Below are 18,534 nucleotides of genomic sequence, written 5' to 3'. Positions count from 1 at the left end.
CAGAGTTAAAAATAGAGGCTTTTACATAGAAATCTATTTGGAGATTCGGAGAGAGAAGACGTGGATCGAGAACTTTCCTCAATGGGATCACCTGACACCCTCTCTCCTTGCACAGTGCTCTTTATACACTGGGGAACTGACACTCGTCCTCTTAGTCTGCCTGCCAGAAGAGGGGAAAGGAGTGCTGGAGAGAAGCTCAGACGGCTGTGTTGGGTGTTGAGCGAAAAAAAAGCATTTTAATTCTGTAAACTGTCAAGCGCTGAAAATTCAACAGCAAAGGTAACAAGAATAAAAAGCATAAATTGCTTTCTGGCCTTGCTTCATAGTCTGTCTTGCTTACTGCTTTCAACGTCTAACTGGCAGAAGTCAAATTCACAAGCAAGTGAGGCTTGCATGGTTCTTTTCAAACAATCGCATGACAAAATAAATCTAATTCTCTATGAAGAAAAGTGCTCACGTTTCTCAAATTTCCACAAAGGTCATGGGTGGTTTCTGTGTGGGTGGTTAATTTCCATGTAAAAACAGTCTTGCAACAAGTTTCAGATGTTGGTACAGTGCTGCCACAACAGTTTGTTAGCATTTTCTGCTCTGTGTTACCCAACTGGATAACAAGTGATAATTCAATAATAAGTTCTGTTTGCAACATATCTGGAGCCTTGGAGGAACAATGATTGACACATTTACAGAAAGAAAACAGGAGATAAGCCAAGAAACGTTATGCTCTGTGATTTAGTGTAATAATCAACTGGGTGTTTGTGATTTTCACAGCTCCTAAAAGGGTCTTGCTCCCTTAGTTTGGCAATTAATTCAAAACACGACTCCAAGAACTGTGATAATAAGAGGACTACTTTGCTAATCCTTCTGAATGTGAATGCTGTCCATTTCTTTTTTCACATCATTAGTTTTAAAAGGAACCAGGCCAGGTTTGAGTCTCTGATTAACTGATCCCTGAAAATTTTTTGTCACAGTCCATTCATTACTATGCAGACATGAGGATACTCTATATAATAAGTGAAAGCTATTTAGAGCCAGCTGTCGGAAAATAGATACACCGGTCACTACTGCAGGATTAGTGTAGCACATTTAAAAGCTTGAGTAAGACACTCTAGTATTATGTTGCCAAGGCAGAAGAGCAGTAGTATATGTTTCAAGTGTCAGCTGGTCATTTAAGTCACTGTGGTACTGTGACAGCACACCACCGCAAACCGGACCTCACGTGGTAGTGGTGTCTGGGCTTATGTAACAGCACCAGGTTCACCTTTCTAGATGCTTACAGTAACATTTTAAATAACATTTTCACACAGAAAATGTTAGAACTATAAAAATACAAACAGATAATAATCCTTGGCTCAATAATGATGAGTATGTGCAAAAATGTGGGATTGCAGTACTACGTTTCTCTTCTGTGTCACAGATGTCTAAAGGACCAGCAGTGGGTATTGATCTAGGCACCACATATTCCTGTGTGGGAATCTTCCAGCATGGCAAAGTGGAGATCATTGCTAATGACCAAGGAAACAGGACGACACCCAGTTATGTGGCTTTCACAGACACAGAGAGACTTATTGGAGATGCCGCCAAGAACCAGGTGGCTATGAACCCAACCAACACTGTATTTGGTAAGAACTCCAATACCCAACCGACAAATCAGTTGAAGTAGTGATCAAATAAAAGTATTCTTTGTGTCCTTTATAACCACGTAAATATTGTCGATACACTCCAAACTGAACATTACATTAACCAATTCGAATTTTTTCCATTAAATCTATTTCCAGATGCAAAGCGTCTGATTGGTCGTAAGTTTGACGATCTCGTGGTACAATCTGATATGAAGCACTGGCCCTTCAAAGTCATTAATGAGTCATCCAAACCTAAAGTGGAGGTTGAATATAAGGGTGAGATCAAAACCTTCTACGCAGAGGAGATATCCTCGATGGTCCTCACCAAAATGAAGGAGATTTCTGAAGCATATCTTGGCAAGGTAGATAAAAGTGAATGGATAACAGGATCGTTGAAATTAGGTGGAAAAGTTGGGTTTTATGCAGGAAAAAAACCCTGCAACTATCAGCAAACTAAACTGGCTAATCTTTCTAAATATGAATACTTCTTGAAAATATAATAGCACTGAAGTTTAATGACTTTGACATGAAGCAGGTTCCCCAGGTTATCTAGTGTCTGTGGTGTCTGTATAGTAAATTATAATTAGATAAAGTGGTTCCTTACAGTTTTCATGTTTGCAGTTTCAGATCTAAAAAAAAGAAGCAATATTAACTTAGTGTCTTATTCTCTTTACAGCCTGTGACCAATGCAGTCATCACAGTTCCAGCTTACTTCAACGATTCCCAGCGTCAAGCCACCAAAGATGCTGGGGCCATCTCTGGCCTTAATGTACTGCGCATCATCAATGAGCCTACTGCTGCAGCTATTGCTTATGGACTGGACAAGAAGGTAAGCTAATTTTAAAATGTTCAGCTTTTGCTATTTTGGCTTCCTCTTTGTAATTCTCTCCTCTCAATTTAGGTCGGTGGGGAGCGCAATGTGCTTATCTTTGACCTCGGAGGTGGTACTTTTGATGTGTCAATCTTGACTATTGAGGACGGTATCTTTGAGGTGAAGGCCACTGCTGGTGACACACACTTGGGCGGTGAGGACTTTGACAACCGCATGGTGAACCATTTCACAGCTGAGTTTAAACGCAAGTTCAAAAAGGACATCATCAACAACAAGCGAGCCGTGCGTCGCCTCCGCACAGCCTGTGAACGCGCCAAGCGTACCCTTTCCAGCAGCACCCAGGCCAGCATCGAGATCGACTCGCTCTATGAAGGTACAGATTTCTACACTTCCATCACCAGGGCCCGTTTCGAAGAACTCAATGCAGACCTGTTCCGTGGAACCCTCGAGCCTGTGGAGAAGTCCCTGAGGGATGCCAAGATGGACAAGACACAGATCCATGATATTGTCCTGGTGGGCGGCTCCACACGTATCCCTAAGATTCAAAAGCTGCTCCAAGACTTTTTTAATGGTCGTGACCTCAATAAGAGCATTAACCCTGATGAGGCTGTCGCCTATGGTGCAGGTGGGTCTCTGCAGCATTTATCACTATATATTTGGCTATATTATTGGCACTATGGCTCAATAAAACAGAGCTGCTGACTGAAACCATAATCAGTTTAACTTTGTGGAAAATCTCCACAGCTGTGCAGGCCGCCATCTTGGCTGGGGATAAGTCTGAGAATGTACAGGACCTACTCCTGCTGGATGTCACACCCCTTTCCCTGGGAATCGAGACAGCTGGAGGAGTAATGACTGTCCTTATCAAGAGAAACACCACCATCCCCACTAAGCAAACCCAGACCTTTACCACCTATTCAGACAACCAGCCCGGTGTGCTCATTCAGGTACATCAGGGTTAAAGTTGTGTAACTGTTTAACCCTTATGCCCAGCTGCATTCTAGGTACTTGTGTACACTAAAACCTGACTCTGATACATTAAGCTACAATATGAATAATTGTTTTCAGGTGTATGAAGGTGAGAGAGCCATGACTAAGGACAATAACATCCTTGGGAAGTTTGAACTGACTGGTATTCCACCTGCTCCAAGAGGGGTTCCTCAGATCGAGGTGACCTTTGACATTGATGCAAATGGCATTCTCAATGTGTCTGCAGTGGACAAAAGCACTGGAAAGGAGAACAAAATAACTATCACCAATGACAAAGGTACAATTATGAAAAAATACATACTAATTCATATATCCAGCAGCAAATTTATTATGAAAAAATCAAATCCTATACATGAATGCAGGGGAAAAAAATTTAATTCTGTCACAGGCCGGTTGAGCAAAGAAGACATTGAGCGCATGGTGCAGGAAGCAGAGCAGTTCAGGGCTGAGGATGAAGTCCAGAGGGAGAAAGTGACAGCCAAGAATTCCCTTGAATCTCTCGCCTTTAACATGAAGAGCACCGTAGAGGATGAGAAACTCCAAGACAAGATCAGCCCAGAGGACAAGAAGACTATTGTGGACAAGTGCAACGAAGTCATTGCATGGCTGGACAGAAACCAGGTAAAAAGCCATGCCTTAAAAGTAGACCGAGGTTCCTCTTTATCTAAAATTGTGAAAGCAGTGAGCATTACATTGTATCAAAGTTATGAATCAATATCCTTTTTCCTTTTCCTGTCATATGCTTCCTGTCAACTCCTGACCCACAAAGCCTTCTGTCATAGTAGAGTATATTTGCTCTTTTCTTTCCCCAGATGGCAGAGAAGGAGGAGTATGATCACCAGCAGAAGGAACTGGAGAAGGTGTGCAACCCTATCATCTCTAAACTATATCAAGGGGGCATGCCAGGAGCAATGCCAGGAGGAATGCCAGGAGGAATGCCCGGTGGCTTCCCTGGCGGTGCAGGAGGTGGCTCCTCTTCTGGCCCAACTATCGAGGAAGTTGACTGAACTCAGTGTTTTTTACTATTTGCCAATAGATATTCACCTTACCTAGTACACATCTGATAAATATCTAGTCAAGTTTATAACAAATGTTTTGCAATATCTAAGCACACATCACATTCAATATCCAGATGCATATTTAGATAGTTTAAAAGTCACACCTTTGTATCAATGCTTTTTTATGCAAAAAATCAATAAATATCAACAGTAAAATTCTGATTTGAAAACTTTAACGTGTGTATCTTCTCATTTGTGAAACTAAGGTATGCACAGAGACACTCAACTTGCAGCTGTAGAAAAGTGCAGATAAAACTGGTTCCTGTAAACGAACCACATGTAATCTGATCAGTATCTTTTTCCTGCCTATTAACAAGAAATATTTACAGGAAATATTGCCACAATGAAAGAAGGTCGATGTTAAAAAGAGGTGAGATGTTGACTGTAAATGTGTGAGTTTGAAAGATAAGATGCAAGCAAGAGCATGTACCTTGGAACATCTTGATCAAAGGTCAATGAAAGGTTTTTCCTGTCTATTACATGACAACTTGGTGCTTTTGCCTTTTAGCAAAATGAATTTAGAATTCAGCAAAAACTGAGTTTATCACCAGATGCCATTTTCCCATACTGTGGGCACATGAAAGGGGGGATTGTGGGTGGGGCATGAAGACCTACACATGCAGTTCAGGGTCAAGCGTATTGGATGTGCATATAAAAGCAAGTGTGCCCCATATCTGAAACTCGGGAATCACGACCGAAACACAAACATGTTCTTGATCATCAGTTGCTTTGCTCTTGTGGCCTCTGCATTGGGTGAGTGATTTGTGATTTCATGACAAAGAAATTTGCTACCACACTCTGAGATCTGTGGTGGTAGTTGTGGATTTTACTCTTGCTGTTTGACTAGCTGCACAAAAGTAAACACTTTACACACTGGTCAGCTGTGTGCGAAAATGGGAAACACAGTTAAGCATTTTGTGCACCACCAAAAAAGACAAGTACAAAAATACATACAGAATTAACTCTGACACTTTTTGTCAAATAACTTTGAGCTTTTTTTATGTCACTGGGTCTCAGGGTGTGGAGTGCCTGCTATCAAGCCCCAAGTGAGTGGATACAACAAGATTGTGAACGGGGAAAATGCTGTGTCTGGCTCCTGGCCTTGGCAGGTTTCGCTTCAGGTAGTTTCAGTTATTTACTACTCACAAACAATGTGGTTTTGCTACAGTCACAATTTACAACAACTTATTTCATTTTAAATTAAAATGTAGAAGTTTGTTACAGATATTTTTTTTTCTTTATTGCAGGATAGCACTGGATTCCACTTCTGTGGAGCTTCACTGATCAACCAGTACTGGGTTGTCACTGCTGCTCACTGCGGTGTGAAGTAAGTCACTTGAGTGCTGTAGCAACACAATAAGTCTTCCAACACTTTGATCATCCACCTGATTTATTTCTTTTTTTTAGTCCATCACGCCACCGTGTGATCCTGGGAGAACATGATCGGCAGTACAATAGCGAGCCAATTCAGGTCATGTACATTTCTAGGGTGAGCTATAATACAACACAAATGAAAGTTGTCTTCATCAAAGCCCTTGTCTGAATCGTATTATATTTGTGTGTGGTTTATCCTCACCTCTTCATCTAGGCCATCACTCACCCCTACTACAACTCCCAGAACTTTAACAATGACATCACTCTTCTGAGGCTGTCCTCCCCAGCACAGTATACTTCCCGTGTGTCACCTGTGTGCCTGATGTCCTCCACCAGCAGCATCCCCTCTGGAACCAAATGTGTCACCACTGGATGGGGCCGGACTGGAGTAACATGTGAGTTTTTTTCCAACGGGTAAATTGAGATAATCATCTCACAATACACTGGTGTAAAAAACTTAGTTTACAAAAAGGTAATGCAGATAAATAAATGAATAATATACACTGCTGCATAGTTCCTGGAGAAAAATGTGAAAGACTTTGTTTGCAATTAGACTAATTCTTTTTATTCCTATCCTTTTTTTTTGTTTTTCTCAGCAAGCCCTCGCTTCCTCCAGCAGACCGCCCTGCCTCTGATCAGCCCTGATCAGTGCAAGAGCTACTGGGGTTACAACAGAATCACTGATGCCATGATCTGTGCTGGTGCTTCTGGAGTGTCTTCCTGTCAGGTAACAACCACTTCAAAATGATTATGACAATGATCAGAAATACTCTTAGAAGGTCAAATTTTAGGGGGTAGCTCAGAATTTTCAGAAAATGCAGAAATTAAATGCATCACTGCTGAATAATATCAAGAGCATGATAAAAATATAATATTTTCTTTTATATCAACAAAGTAAAAACATCCCCTTTGTCTACTTTAGGGTGACTCTGGTGGCCCTCTGGTCTGTGAGAGCAGTGGTGTATGGTACCTCACTGGTATTGTGTCCTGGGGAACCTCTAACTGCAATGTCTACACCCCTGCTGTGTATTCTCGTGTGTCCTACCTGCGCAGCTGGGTCGACCAAACAATTGCTAATAACTGAAGCTTAAGAAAAAAATAAATAAATCAGCAAAACACACATGTGTAGGCTTCCCTTTAATATACTGCTAGCAAAATAAATAAGAGCACACCACGTTTCCCATCTTTCCATCAATGATTACAATATTATCGGTAAATGAATAACAATCGCACTAGTATTTTACTAGTTATTACTATTACAACTGACATTTGATGTTAGCAAATCCCACAATACTGATGTTTGGTGAATTTGTGACAAACAGAACAATAGATTTCTAAAACAGCTACTGTTGGTTTGTTGTTTTTCATGCCCATCTGATAAGCCAGAGAGTGAGGGTGATTGGGTAGGATAGTGAAAGTGGTTACTAAAGACTGCATAGCAGAACTAAAATGTTGGAAACCACACACTATAACAAGACAGACCTTGTACAGTATTACACATGTAAGGCGTCTCCCACTTTTGAAGCATAATTACAAAAGTGTTGCAGCATTAGCATATTCTGGGGTGTTGCTGGTTTTCTATCAGCTCATTTCTGCGTGCGTTGCTTCATTTGCTACCGCGTAAACTAAAAGGGAAGAGTAATCAAAGACTTCTAGAAGAGGCAGTAAAGACAGAATCTCTCAGCTAAAAGAAACATGGGGACTGGTAAGATACTTACATGCCTGTTGTCAGTTCTCACTAAAACAGAAATTTAGTTAAAGCTGTGCACATGTTAAGTTACACAAACTGAAACGCATGATCTTGTGATATGGTGCATAGATCATGTGCCAATACTTTAATATACATATATAAAATCTGCAAAGCACTTATTTTGTGTGTGCGTGTATATATTATATTATATTATATTATATTATATTATATTATATTATATTATATTATATTATATTATATTATATTATATTATATTATATTATATTATGTGTTAAAATAATAATACAATACTTCACAGGTCAATCTACACTGGAATCAGCTTCGACATACATACAAAGAGCCGCCATTATCATGTACTGCTTGATATTTATAGTTGGAACTCTGGGCAACGCTCTGGTTATCTACGTGACTGGATTCAAAATGAAGAAAACTGTAAACTCAATTTGGTTTCTTAACTTGGCCATAGCTGACTTCCTTTTCACAGCCTTCCTGATATTCTCAGTCATTTCTCTCTCTCAGAGTCACCAGTGGCCTTTTGGACAATTCGTGTGCAAGCTCAACAACTTTGTGAGTTTAGTCAACATGTTTGCCAGCATCTTTACTCTGACAGCTATAAGTTTGGATCGTTGTTTGTCCATCTGGGTGGTGGTGTGGGCACAGAACAAACGCACAGTCTGCAAAGCTCAGCTCATATGTGCTGGTATCTGGGTGACTGCTGCGATCTGCAGCACTCCTTATGCCACTTTTCGCACCGTGTTAGGAGATAATGGGACATATTACTGTGGTTATTCTATGACACATGAACAAAAATGGAGTCTCCACATTTTTCGCTTTCTTATGGGCTTTGTGATCCCATTCCTGGTAATAGTCATCTCTTATGTGGCCATAGGGATCCGTGCAATGCGCATGCAGAGAACAAGGAGAAGGAGATCTCGCAGAATCATTTTCTCCATCATTTTTGCATTCTTCATCTGCTGGTTACCCTTCCATGTTTTTAACTTTATAGAATTAAAGGCTGTGAATAACCCAGATCTCAGGAACATTGTTAGAATCATGGGTCCTCTGACTGTGAGTCTGGCTTTTCTGAACAGCTGCCTGAACCCCATCCTCTATGTTTTCATGTGTGAAGAATTCACGAAGAAGCTTCGGCAGTCCATATGTTTTGTACTTGAGAGTGCTCTGGCAGAGGACCACGTGTCATTTATCTTCACTCACTCCATGTCATCAACATTTTCAAGGATTTCCCGAAAGTCAGACGCTGCCACGACTTTAGAGAAGCTCAACCCAGCTGCTTTTGAATCCTGCACAGAAAGCAAAGTAGTCATCACTGAAAAGACACTTAGCACTTAATAAGATCTCACCAATAGATGATGAAATAAATCAATAATGCAAGATGTTCATCTCATCTCTTTGAAACATACAGTATAATGTTGGTACCCTGGCTCTGATTATTATGGGTGTCCTATAAGTCTGTTGGGGTAAGGCACAATATAATTATGCATGAAACCATAATCCAATCAAATCAGTCGGATTAAGTTCTTGATTAATCAATTAATGTAACATATAACACAAGTTTTTTAAAAAGAAAATAAGACTTCTATACTGTGGTTTTGAAGGTCTTGGATTTCTATCATTTGAATGTCAAAATTTTTACATCAGTTTTATATTTGTATATATATATCTACATTTTATTGCTCCAGCTTCTTTAACCATGTAAATCACTATCAACATCTATAAAACTGTGACAAGTGACTGAACAGTGATTGAGTTTTTTGCATTTTTCTTTTGTCTGGTAAAGAAAAACATGATAAAAGGGTGCATTTGACTGACAAACCTTACTTGCGCCCTGGCAACCGCTGTTTTATCTTACAGGATATCATGGTGCTGTATACTTCTTGCATTTGCAAAATGGAACACATTGCGTAAATCAAAGTACACCACAAACCACAAAAACATCACTTTTAAAACAAAACAACGATGAAAACAGGTCCCAAAAATGACCAACATTAATATTATTTGTAAGCTATTAAACCATGAAGTGTGGTACATGAACCTGAGATTTAAACAGCATCTATCTTATCTTGCTGCACAGATGTGCTGTGCTTGCTTCTTTTTTCTTGTGGTTTTTTTTATTATCAGAACAACACCTGCTTCACTATTCATGCTAAAACTAAAAATGGAACTCAGTAGCAATAAAAACATTGTTACATTTTTTTCTTACCACAATGTTGCTGAAAAACATTTTGCAATATCGCTAAACGCAAAACTACAATCCTACAATGGCGACTGTATGATTTACATTATTAGATTCAAAAACTGTAAAATTATACAATATTTATCTGTCCCTTTAGCACATTAAACTCAGTCATTGTTAAAATTCCAATAAATCCAATATTGCTCAAGAAAAACAATTCCACAAATGCTACATTCACACCCAGTTTTCCATTCTCCAGTGTGAAAATGTTAGAAGAAGGACAAGCAGTGTATTCAGAGTTGGCTTACAAGCTCAACCCTGACAACCCATCCTTTTGAACACATTGTCCCAAAACTGGTCATCTGTGATCACTCCCTTTGTCAAGCTGTTTAGAAATGAAACATGTGTATATAAAAACTCGAAATGCCAAAGACTGCAATTGTCTTTGTCTAATGTTTCTTTAATTCTATATAAGCAAGTTAACGGGTGGCATTCATGGAGGATCTGAAGTGTCAGTAAAATTAGATTTTGGAAAGCCAACAACCTAGACTCATCAGCCACTTTATTGGGCACGCCTGTTAAACTGCGTGTTAAGGCAAATTTCTAACCAGTCAATCACATGACAGCAAATCACTGTAATGTTTGGTACTGCTTAGAATCTGGCTAAGGATTCAATATGCACTGAGACACACAGAACTGCAATACCAAGCAAACACCATCTCCATAGACACAGTGGCCATGGAAACAAAACAACACCATATAGAAGGCTTCTGTGCAAATGTGAGTAAATGCTGACTGGGCCTTTGTCTTTATAGGAAATAGTGTTACAGGAATTTGATGACATATATATATATATATATATATATATATATATATATATATATATATATATATATATATATATATATATATATATATATATATATATATATGTGTACATATATATATATGTATATATATATATATAGAGAGAGAGAGAGAGAGAGAGAGAGACAGAGAGAGAGAGAGAGAGAGAGAGAGAGAGAGAGAGAGAGACATGTATTCAGTTTTGTACCACTGGCGCACTATGACAAGCAGACAAATTCCTCATTTGGGTAAAACCTTGGTGATAAATGTAATTTTGTTTGTGATTGCGATTCTGGCGAGCTACTTCATCAGGCCAGGTCTCTGCAGGCTAAAGTATCTGAAGCTTCACAAGCTCTAATGCTGCTTTTGGTACATCTTCACTGTATGATTTCTGTACAAACTTTTGTATAACCTGCTTAAGATGAAGCAAGTATGTGTCAGCATGAGCTTGTGAAAACTGCTTAGCTAGGCCTAACAATGTTTCACTATGTTATCTGTTAACTGTTTTGCTCAGAAGGATGAAGTGCACGGCCAGCGCCAGGTGGTGGCCTGGGAAAGGATAGTGGGAGTCTTGTTTGTGCAGCAACAGCCCAGGCTGGACAAAAGACTGTTGTAACTGAAACGATATACAGTTTGTGGGATGTTATAAACATGCTTGTCCCGAGGTTAGAATGCTCATTACTATGAACCTGTCATGTTTGGGAGTGTGTATGTGTATTCTCCTGCGCAGTAATAAATAGTTTGTGTCATGGTCCCCGTGTCTGCCCGGCCGGCTCGACAAGGCCACATGTGTTTTTGTGTACGTTCTCCTCTTGCCTCCCCGCCAGGGCGGAGCTCACTGCGGGTTCCCGCCCTCGGCGTACACACCTGTGTCTCATCAGGCACCAATTACAGGTTGGACACTTAAGGCAGGGACGCAGACAGTCTCATCGCTGGATGATTGTGTGAGACACGTTAGTGAATCTCAGCTTTGTCATCTCTAGCTCTGTGAAGTTTGTCTGTGATTTCTGCGTTAGCGTAACCCACCTTTTTCTGTGCACAGTTTCCCCGGAGCCGTGACCAACCCGACGTGTGAACCTTTGTGAAGAGAGGAGCAAGAGTGAACGTGATTCCCTTCCCGGACTTTCCTTTATGACCCTGGACCACCGCTATTCCCTCACTCTATATATCTGTACCTGGTGACTTTGTAAATAAACATTGTTTCTTGCATTGACCTCTGCTCTGTGCCTGAGTCCTACTACAGTCCGTGACAGTTTGATCACAGCTCTTTCAGTGTTGCAGACTTTATTTACAAAATTCCACGACAAAAGACAACAAGGAAAAGCACAAATACTAAAAATGAATGCAGACACATTTGCAACTGTGGTATTGGAGCTGTCCTGTTGGGATCTATGTGTAGCTGGTCAGTAAGTTCAGTATTTGTTACCTCTTTGTCACCCACTCATTTTCTGGATTGGATTTGTACTCAGACATGCACAGATGATCTTGAGAAGTTTGTGTTAACTATTGAGAAAATGAAATTGTGGGCCTTTTAAAGAATCTCCAGGAAAAATCTGTAAATAAAAGATTAATCTTATTGTGAAAATAAAATATTTCATATGAGTCATTTAGTACCTCCCACGTTAATTTGACCAATATAATGTGACAGCCTTCTATCCACCAAGACAGGTTTTATGACCTTTAATAATGCTTGCACATCCAATCTGTCGGCGTAGGTTGAGATCTAGTGACTGTGGAGGCCATTTGAGTACAGTGAACTCATGTTAAACTAGTTCAAGAAACTACAGCAATCCTCCAGTAGTCTGTGGAATGTAAACAATGCTCGGTTGGTACTTAGTGTATTTAAGTGTGCAAAAAAATGGGTGGATCCATTCTGTCATAATATTTACACCAAATTCTGATCCTATAACAGAGACTGAGGCTCATCAGACCTGGCAAAGCTTTTTGGCTTCTGAGTGGCCAGAGGATTATCATGAAGGCTTTACACAGGAACTGTTTTTTATGTTGTTGAGGTGCAGAGAGTAAACGTGCTGCTGGGAACGTTATCCATCTCCATCTTGGTGATTCCGAACCACATAATGAAAACTCACGTTACGTTTTTTCAGATGATTCTCTGTAAATCCTAAAGATGGCTGTGTGGGAAAATTACTGTAGAATATGCAGCAGTTTCTGCAGTAGTTTCTGAAAAACTCAGGTTAGTTTTTAATTCTACCAAAGTCCACTATTTAGATTGAGAAAAGTTCATATAATTATTTAGCCTTGTTGTGCAAACAAGCCTGCATAACTTAATAAATATATAACTTGAAAAATAACAAACCTAAAAAGGAACACTAGGTACGAGATACATGAGGACCTGTGATACGGTGATATTTTTGGTAAACAACCATTTGACTAACGTGTGTCTCACCTGCTCTTGTTCCATCTCTGTTCCTCTCTCTCCCTCTTTGTGCTGACAATCATCAAATCTACAGTTGAAACCAGATATTTACACACTCTTCAGATAAAAACAGATACACTTTTTTAATTGTAATATCAAATCAGACTAAATGTTTCTTTTTTTTTAGATTGATAAATATAAAAACATATTTGTTAACTTTAAGAGTAAAGAGAGAAACTATCTGTATTTCTTAATTGTAAATGGCACCAAATTGTATTCAAAATGGAGCCACACTTATGGAGCTCCACGATTCTTTTCCTGGTGTTTTGGTTGACATCTCTTGATTTTCCCATTTCAAAGAAACAGGCTCTGTGTTTTGCCTTATATGCATTGTTACGGATTCAAATATTGGGGATGGATACAAGAGGAAAAACCAAAATAACAACACTGGTCCGGCCAGGTTGAATCAAACGATGATTTTAATGATCACACGCGTGGGAGATGGACACCGTACGCAGACAGCATCAGATCTCACCTCAAAAACCACATCACAATAGTTTTATGAAATCAGGGTATTAGAACGCCCCCTCATGCGTAAGACAGGTACAATACAATCAATGTTGACAGTTATTTGACACAGCAAAGGAACATTCTCTCCATCCCGAGGACAGGCACTGACTCCCGCTTATCTCCTGGAGCCAACCGTCCCCTATGGAGACACAACATTGCAGCTACAAGGATTTCCAGGTTTGTTAAGGTGATCAGTGTGTAATGCTCTGAAGCAAGTATGTAATATTGTTTAATCAACTGCCACTACTTAAAACATAACAAAAGATATAACTGAATATAAGATCACAAAGAATAACATGATATCAGTGTTGTGTAAGCGCGTGCGGTCTTCCATGCTCGAAGCCTCTCCCCTCCATAGATCAGCCAGACATCGCGCTGACTGTAGCTTTTAACCCTTATTAACTTGAGCACAACTCTATAATGAGCAACAAACTGCAATATGTATGAGATGATCATGGTTACACCTGCAATGAAAGATCATATGATTATTCTGCCACCTGTAAATAGAAGATTAACCTGAGGTTATAACAATCATTGTAATACAAATGTTAATGTTGTCATGATCCTGGGCCATATTGGCCCAGCATTCTTAGTTTTCTTGTATTTTTGTATTTTGTTCCTTATTTATGCCGTGGTTCCTAGGTTCTGTTAAGATGTTCCTTATTTGATTACCCCCTGTGTGCCCCTCTGTGTATCTGTGAGTCCTCGTTTCTCCTTGTGTTTCATTCAATGTTTTCCCCAGCTCGTTATGTCTGTGCTCTCTCCTCCTGTCTGAACCTCTCTTCCTGTTTTACTTTGACAGTCTCTCGTCAGTATGCGTCATGTTGTGTTCACTCCTGCCCTGTCTCGTTATGATTATCTGTGTCAGCTGTGTTCCCCGTGTGCTCCCACTTCCCTCATGTCTCCCTCAGTTCAGTGTCGCATTGTCAATGTCTCCTCCCCGGACCTGTGTGTCTTTCTGTGTTCCCTCGGTTTTCTGTTAGCATTCCCAATTTAGTTCTGTTTCTTTGTGAAGCCTGCAATAAAGCAGTGATTTTGAGTTCAGCTTTTTGTCTCCGTGAGTTTTGCGTTTGGGTCCTCTTCTGCCTCCACACAGCCAGATCATGACAAATGTAATGTCAAAAGCTTCAATAAATGTTTAATGCAAAGCTGGTTATATGATTCTGATGTACTAATAATGCCGATACTAAAATAACAGAAAAAACACCCCCTTTTTATCCCACAGCATCCACAGCTGTGCCACCAATTTACTCACATGGACTCTACTAACCTATCAGAAGCTTCTTCAGCTCAGAATGGAATCGTCTGGAGTTTCTTATTAATTAACAATAAATTTAGTGTATATGTACTCCTAAATTTGATGAAAGTGATAAAAAAAATAGACAGCTCTGTCTCTCTTTATTCTGACAATTAACTAATTCAAAAGATATTTCAATATTTATTTATCTAAAACAAAACAAGTTTACTCTAAATTGATGTTGTACAGTAAAAAAATGTTCTTGTGTTTTCCATAAAGTGTATGTAAATATCTGGTTTCAACTGTGAATATACTGCTGTGTATTGAAATTCCTCTTGTTTTGGGGTATATACTGAACAACATACAAAGCATAATATATAAAATACTACCAGAGTTTTTGCTTTGAAAGAAGCCCCTCATGTCCATTCTTGTATATCAGTGCATTACTGAATCCGATTTATTTAGCCGTGGAGAGTAACAACTGAAAATATGAAATAGACACACATGTAAGCTAAGACTCTCTAAAGAAACAGCATTGTTGTTGTTCGGCTTTTCATTTCGCCATTTGTTAATTCACTTGAAGAGCAAGTAACGTAATATGGGTCAAGTGATCAGTTTGATATCGATCTTTTGTGATACACCGTCATATTTACATTATTTGTACAGTACGAATGATTTGCTTTGGTACCTGGTCGAACTTCAGTTCTCCTCTGTCTGCCTGGCTCCGTTTCTCCAACAGCGCACTCGCAGGCAGCCGTTTTTGCTGAATTAGCATGTTCTAGAGTGTTCCTGTTTTCTTTTCCCAACTCTTTTCTGCATGTGCATACTGCCTCATTTAGAGCTGCATAATCTGAGAGGGAGGGTTAAGCAAAGACAGACAGCAAGCAAAAAGAAGATAAAATCCACTTGGAGTAAAGACAGACTCTCTCAGCTAAAGAACCATGGGGACAGGTAAGACAATTTAAACATCTATGAGCATTTCTTTTAAATTGCATTAAGTGAATGTCATTAGGATTTCTTGCTAAAATGATTAATATGAGTATGCCTGCTTGTTATTAGTTCTGATCACAACAGAAATTAAGAAATTAATAAATAAATATGTGAAATTGCACAAGGAATTCTGTGAGTACTTCACATAATGTGGTACTCTATCTTGAGCAACTACTGTAGCCCATGTGCCAGGCCAAAGCACTGTAATATAGAATTATATGCACTTGAAAATTGTATATATATATATATGTGTATATATATATATATATATATATATATATATATATATATATATATATATATATATATATAATGTTTTTAACCTGCTAACACAATCAAACCTTTTTTGTTGTTTTGTTTCTTTTTTTATCTTGTTTTTCTGATATTTTATGTGATTTTTTTATGATAAAAGAAGTATGTATGTCACATATTCTGGATACTATACTAGAAGCTAGTGTTGCACAGAATATGTGTTAGAATCAAGCACTATAACATACAACCATAACAATTACATAGCCATGTACACTTAAGTAAAGAAGCGTTTTTATAAGTTTCAACTAATGTCTGTGATGCATTGCTTTCATGTTTTTTTGTTTCGCAACAGGTCAGTCATCTGGGCTGGAAGCAGCTTCCACACACATACAAACAGCCTCCATTCTCATCTACTGTGTGATATTTATAGTTGGAACTCTGGGCAACGCCCTGGTTATCTACATGACGGGCTTCAAAATGCAGAAAACAGTCCACTCAATTTGGTTTCTCAACCTGGCCATAGCTGACTTCCTCTTCACGGCCTTCCTGATTTTCTCGATAATTTCTCTCTCGCAGAGTCACCAGTGGCCTTTTGGACAATTCGTGTGCAAGCTCAACAACTTTGTCACTTTAGTCAACATGTTTGCCAGCATCTTTACTCTGACAGCTATAAGTTTGGATCGTTGTTTGTCCATCTGGGTGGTGGTGTGGGCACAGAACAAACGCACAGTCTGCAAAGCTCGGCTCATATGTGCTGGTATCTGGGTGACTGCTGCGATCTGCAGCACTCCTTATGCCACTTTTCGCACCGTGTTAGGAGATAATGGGACATATTACTGTGGTTATTCTATGACACATGAACAAAAATGGAGTCTCCACATTTTTCGCTTTGTTATGGGCTTTGTGATCCCATTCCTGGTAATAGTCATCTCTTATGTGGCCATAGGGATCCGTGCAATGCGCATGCAGAGAACAAGGAGAAGGAGATCTCACAGAATCATTTTCTCCATCATTTTTGCATTCTTCATCTGCTGGTTACCCTTCCATGTTTTTAACTTTATAGAATTGAAGGCTGTGAATAACCCAGACCTCAGGAACATTGTTAGAATCATGGGTCCTCTGACTTTGAGTCTGGCTTTTCTGAACAGCTGCCTGAACCCCATCCTCTATGTTTTCATGTGTGAAGAATTCACGAAGAAGCTTCGGCAGTCCATATGTTTTGTACTTGAGAGTGCTCTGGCAGAGGACCATGTGTCCAGTCACTGTACGTCATCAACCATTTCAAAAATGTCTCAAAAATTTGATCCTGCTGCAACTTTAAAAATAATTGACCCAGCCATTTATGAAAACATCCCAGTAAGTAACGTGATCATCACTGAGGAGATTCCGGTCTCCGAGTAAAATCAACACACAGCAACAAAATCCAGTGTAACAAAAGGCAATGTAAAAAGGAATTCATTGATTTTTAATCCAAAACTTTCACATCAGATTATAACATAAAGTACATTCATGCACAGAAACACAAAGCACGTGTTTTTGTCTTGTCATATTATTAGACAAGCAAGAAAGAGTCAGAGTAACTGAAAACCCATGTTATTGTGCTGCAGCTTGGAGTTATAGCTATTGAGTTCTTGATTAAAACAAAGGATTAATTCAATTCAATTTTATTTATATAGCGCCAAATCACAACAAAAGTCGCCTCAAGGCGCTTCATAGATACAGAGAAAAACCCAACAATCATATGACCCCCTATGAGCAAGCACTTTGGCAACAGTGGGAAGGAAAAACTCCCTTTTAACAGGAAGAAACCTCCGGCAGAACCAGGCTCAGGGAGGGGCAGCCATCTGCTGCGACCGGTTGGGGTGAGAGAAGGATGACATGAAGTATTACATGAAGCGTTTTTTTTTTTCTTTCTTTGGAGAGGGGGTTGTTTTTGTTTCTTTTTTTGAACTTTATATTGTTCATAGAAATTGGATTGCCATCATTAAATTTCCTTTGAGAAAAGTTATATATGTTTCTAAGTAAGCTTTTAATACTCCTGCTCATCAACCAGTTTTTTCTTTATGATCAGAATTCATAATGATGTCAGAAGACACTGAACTTTAATAGAGCATTATGATTTTGTTACACTTGTATATAAAATAAAAGAATAAAAACATTCTGATGAAGTCTGATTCTGAGTCTGATTCTGTTTATCTGGACGTAGCGTTTTCAGTGGGAGAAATGTTTCGACACTCATCCCATTGTCTTCTTCAGTCTCAGCTGGCTGCAGTTTTCCCCAATCTTTTAAACAGTATATTTGCATAATGACTGAAACCTGCCCACTGAAGGAACAGTGGGCTGGGAGGTCAGTTTCTTAATCTTAATTATGCAGATTCTCATGACCATTGATCAACAACCACTGACCAAAACCCACCGATCAAAGGCCATGAGCAGTGTTGGGTGTAATGCGTTACTAAGTAACGAGTTACTGTAATTAAATTA

The 18,534-nt window shown here is 39.2% G+C and overlaps 4 protein-coding genes across 4 annotated transcripts; all 4 read left to right on the top strand.

Moving 5' to 3' along the window:
* Positions 1 to 144: 144 nt before the first annotated feature.
* On the top strand, positions 145 to 4,664 carry LOC147319483 (heat shock cognate 71 kDa protein-like). Its single transcript, XM_086312160.1, has 9 exons — positions 145 to 279; positions 1,415 to 1,619; positions 1,776 to 1,981; positions 2,296 to 2,448; positions 2,521 to 3,076; positions 3,196 to 3,398; positions 3,520 to 3,718; positions 3,830 to 4,062; positions 4,254 to 4,664. The coding sequence occupies exons 2-9, from the start codon at positions 1,415 to 1,417 to the stop codon at positions 4,446 to 4,448; spliced, it is 1,950 nt and encodes a 649-aa protein (XP_086168286.1). The 5' UTR covers positions 145 to 279; the 3' UTR covers positions 4,449 to 4,664.
* A 452-nt stretch (positions 4,665 to 5,116) lies between these two features.
* On the top strand, positions 5,117 to 6,991 carry LOC147319482 (chymotrypsin-like protease CTRL-1). The gene is made up of 7 exons (XM_086310026.1): positions 5,117 to 5,252; positions 5,517 to 5,620; positions 5,747 to 5,826; positions 5,907 to 5,988; positions 6,088 to 6,268; positions 6,470 to 6,600; positions 6,796 to 6,991. Exons 1-7 carry the CDS (start codon positions 5,117 to 5,119, stop codon positions 6,955 to 6,957), a joined length of 876 nt encoding a protein of 291 aa, XP_086166152.1. The 3' UTR covers positions 6,958 to 6,991.
* Positions 6,992 to 7,898: 907 nt separating this feature from the next.
* LOC147319481 (chemerin-like receptor 1) lies at positions 7,899 to 10,548 on the top strand. The gene has a single exon (XM_086310025.1). It carries the CDS (start codon positions 7,936 to 7,938, stop codon positions 8,932 to 8,934), a length of 999 nt encoding a protein of 332 aa, XP_086166151.1. The 5' UTR covers positions 7,899 to 7,935; the 3' UTR covers positions 8,935 to 10,548.
* A 5,094-nt stretch (positions 10,549 to 15,642) lies between these two features.
* LOC147319480 (C3a anaphylatoxin chemotactic receptor-like) lies at positions 15,643 to 18,238 on the top strand. The gene is made up of 2 exons (XM_086310024.1): positions 15,643 to 15,759; positions 16,403 to 18,238. The coding sequence occupies exons 1-2, from the start codon at positions 15,750 to 15,752 to the stop codon at positions 17,449 to 17,451; spliced, it is 1,059 nt and encodes a 352-aa protein (XP_086166150.1). The 5' UTR covers positions 15,643 to 15,749; the 3' UTR covers positions 17,452 to 18,238.
* Positions 18,239 to 18,534: the final 296 nt, after the last annotated feature.

The sequence above is a fragment of the Aulonocara sp. 'chitande type north' Nkhata Bay genome, linkage group LG11 (genome assembly GCF_057382095.1).
Source record: "Aulonocara sp. 'chitande type north' Nkhata Bay isolate Kocher_YH1m ecotype deep benthic linkage group LG11, A_spYH_male_GT1.1, whole genome shotgun sequence".
Lineage (NCBI taxonomy): Eukaryota > Metazoa > Chordata > Actinopteri > Cichliformes > Cichlidae > Aulonocara > Aulonocara sp. 'chitande type north' Nkhata Bay.
This window is presented reverse-complemented; position numbering and strand designations above follow the sequence as displayed.